Source organism: Zea mays, chromosome 4 (assembly GCF_902167145.1).
Source record: "Zea mays cultivar B73 chromosome 4, Zm-B73-REFERENCE-NAM-5.0, whole genome shotgun sequence".
Classification (NCBI taxonomy): Eukaryota; Viridiplantae; Streptophyta; class Magnoliopsida; order Poales; family Poaceae; genus Zea; species Zea mays.
The window spans coordinates 22,923,155-22,925,566 of NC_050099.1; the positions used below are offsets into that span (position 1 = coordinate 22,923,155).

General features: G+C 51.0%; 1 protein-coding gene across 2 annotated transcripts; it reads left to right on the forward strand.

Annotated features, from left to right (window-relative positions):
• Window positions 1-764: 764 nt before the first annotated feature.
• Window positions 765-1,756, forward strand: LOC100193759 (uncharacterized). Of its 2 annotated transcripts, NM_001352475.1 has the most exons (2): window positions 769-898; window positions 1,010-1,607. In NM_001352475.1, the coding sequence occupies exons 1-2, from the start codon at window positions 814-816 to the stop codon at window positions 1,363-1,365; spliced, it is 441 nt and encodes a 146-aa protein (NP_001339404.1). In that variant the 5' UTR covers window positions 769-813; the 3' UTR covers window positions 1,366-1,607. The 2 variants fall into 2 exon arrangements, with proteins under 2 accessions (NP_001132317.1, NP_001339404.1); NM_001138845.1 differs by having other exon boundaries at window positions 765-1,756.
• The last annotated feature ends 656 nt before the right edge of the window (window positions 1,757-2,412 follow it).

Consider the following 2,412-nt stretch of genomic DNA (forward strand, 5'->3'; position numbering starts at 1 on the left):
TTGACTCACCAGACATGCGAGCGTGTGGACCATACGTACTACAGTGCTCGGAAACAGACGCAAGGGCTCAGACGTGTGGCTAGTATAGTATGAACTGTCAGCTTCAGACCCACACAACTGCCTGGAAATTGCCTTGCCCTTGCAGCAACAATGGTGCTAGCCTAGTTGTGTGAAGCTAGTTGACTGATCGACTGGCTATTGGCTCTGAGAGTGTCGTGTTTGAAGATAGTTCAGGGACTCTTACACATCTGAACCGCTTGTTGCTGAAACACCCCCCTGAACTTGGCAGTTTTTATAGCATTTGCCATTTCTTTATTGTAATAATTCTTTTTATAACCTCGACACGACGGCTAATCCTTTTCATGTGAGTGATGATGGCACGAAAGCTTGAGATAATCTCAGCTCCCAGATAGGCATTTGGAGACAGCGCAATGCTCATCATTCACAACAATCCTTTTAGAGCCCATAAAACACACACACATACGAAACTCTTTTTACAAGCAAGGTCGAAAAGGTAGCTCCCGCCCGTCCACCAGGATCAAAGCACTACTTACTCTGGGTATTAAAGCCTTTTCATTGTTGTTAGTTTCGTCAAAAGAGGTGTGCCGTAAAGCAAATAACACAAGTGCCAAGTTTGTAAAGGCTCCTGCAAGCTGCAACTGGACAGGACAGGGCTGGGCTGGGCTGTGCATGCAACGTCGTCGTGGCTGGCTCTATAAAATGGGGCCGGGTAGCATCACAGGCACCGTTCCATGCCACAACAAGACCCAGAACCCACAATCTTTCTTTGTGCACAGAAAGAAGAAAGAACCTATGGCACAGTCGTCGTCCGCCTCCGTCAAGCTGCTGGTTCTGGTTGTCCTCCCTGCGCTCCTCCTGTTCCTCGTCCAAGCGCAAGGTATATAACACAGCTTCTATGCTGCTGCGATTCTTCCGGCCGCATGGTGGTGGCGGTGGCTGTGGCGGTTGTTGACCCACATGGCACGGCGGCGGTGTGGTGCGTGTGCAGGGGCTCGGCCAGCGGCGGCGAACACGACGACCCCGACCCCCGCCACCACCACCGGGTGCGCGGCGTCGAGCGTGACGGTGTCGCAGTCCAACACGGGCGACAGGGCCGGGTACGACCCGGTGTTCGAGGTGACGGTGAGCAACGCCTGCCGCTGCGCCGTCCGCGCCGTGCGCCTCCGCTCCGAGGGCTTCGCCAGCTCGGTGCCCGTGGACCCGCGCCTGTTCCGCCGCGCCGGCCGCGACTACCTCGTCGCCGACGGCCGCCGGATCGAGCCCGGCGCCGACGCGCGCTTCCGCTACGCCTGGGACCGCGCCTTCCGGATGACCGCCGCCGCCGTGCGCGACGACTGCTCCTGATGGAGTGAGTGAGTGCGGTAGCTCCTGCCTGCAACGAGTGAATTGCAGTAGCTCCTGTCCTTCGTGAGAGAGAGAGACTCGCTCTGTCGTGATCCACAGGGAATTTACCTCGGTTTTACGCTTGTTTATTAGCGCTTCTTCTTAACGTATTGGCTAGTTCGCTGGATCATACTTCGAATAAAAAAACTCCCTCTGCCGCCCGAACAAACAAAAAAGTATGTTTTTTTTTCAGTATCGTAAACAAAGTCAATGGTTCACAGTACTGTCTGTCCTGCGTCGTAGACATTGATGCTCCTCTTCTTAACTGTTTAAACTTGTTGTAATGAGCTTTCACTGTACGTTAATAACAAACAGTACTGGGGCCGGCCGATGGCATGTTGTGCTCGGTAGCAACTTTTTTGGTGCGGTGCAGAGATTTTTTTCAGGTGCCGGGAAGGAAGGAAGGAAGGGGGGAGCTTTTTGGCTGCCGCGCGCTACTTGGCAGCGAAGGAGCTTAGTGGCTAAGGCATGTGTAAATCGCCTGATGTCGACTGACTATTGTGCTGTTTGGTTCAGCTTTTTTCTGACCAGCTTTTCTGAGAATCTGGCTGTGAGGAGAATCTGGCTGTGGGGAAAATCTAAGTATTATTAGAATTACGTGCGGAGGAAGATAAAGATGTTCATAGGGCTTAGGATTTAGAAAGTGACGGATTCCTACTATTGCAACAAATCAACCGATTATATGTTTATGTTGATTTTGAATAGTTTTTACCTAAACGAATTTTATAAAAGCTGGTTGAAAGCTGACGCGTTTGGCAGTCCGCAGCAGCTTTTGGTGGCCAGAAGCTGCAAAAAGCTGAAACAAACAGGGGCTATGAGTGACCTATGGCCGTGTTTCTGCTTTAGGTGAAGGTAGATGGAATCATGCCGTGCATACTTTTGGATACGAATATGATCATCTTAAGTAGTCCGTTTGTTTAAGCGGATGAGATGACTCGGTTTTTTTTTGGATGGATGAAATTTGACCAGGATAAATGTATTTCAAAACTGTGAGTTAAATGCAAAACG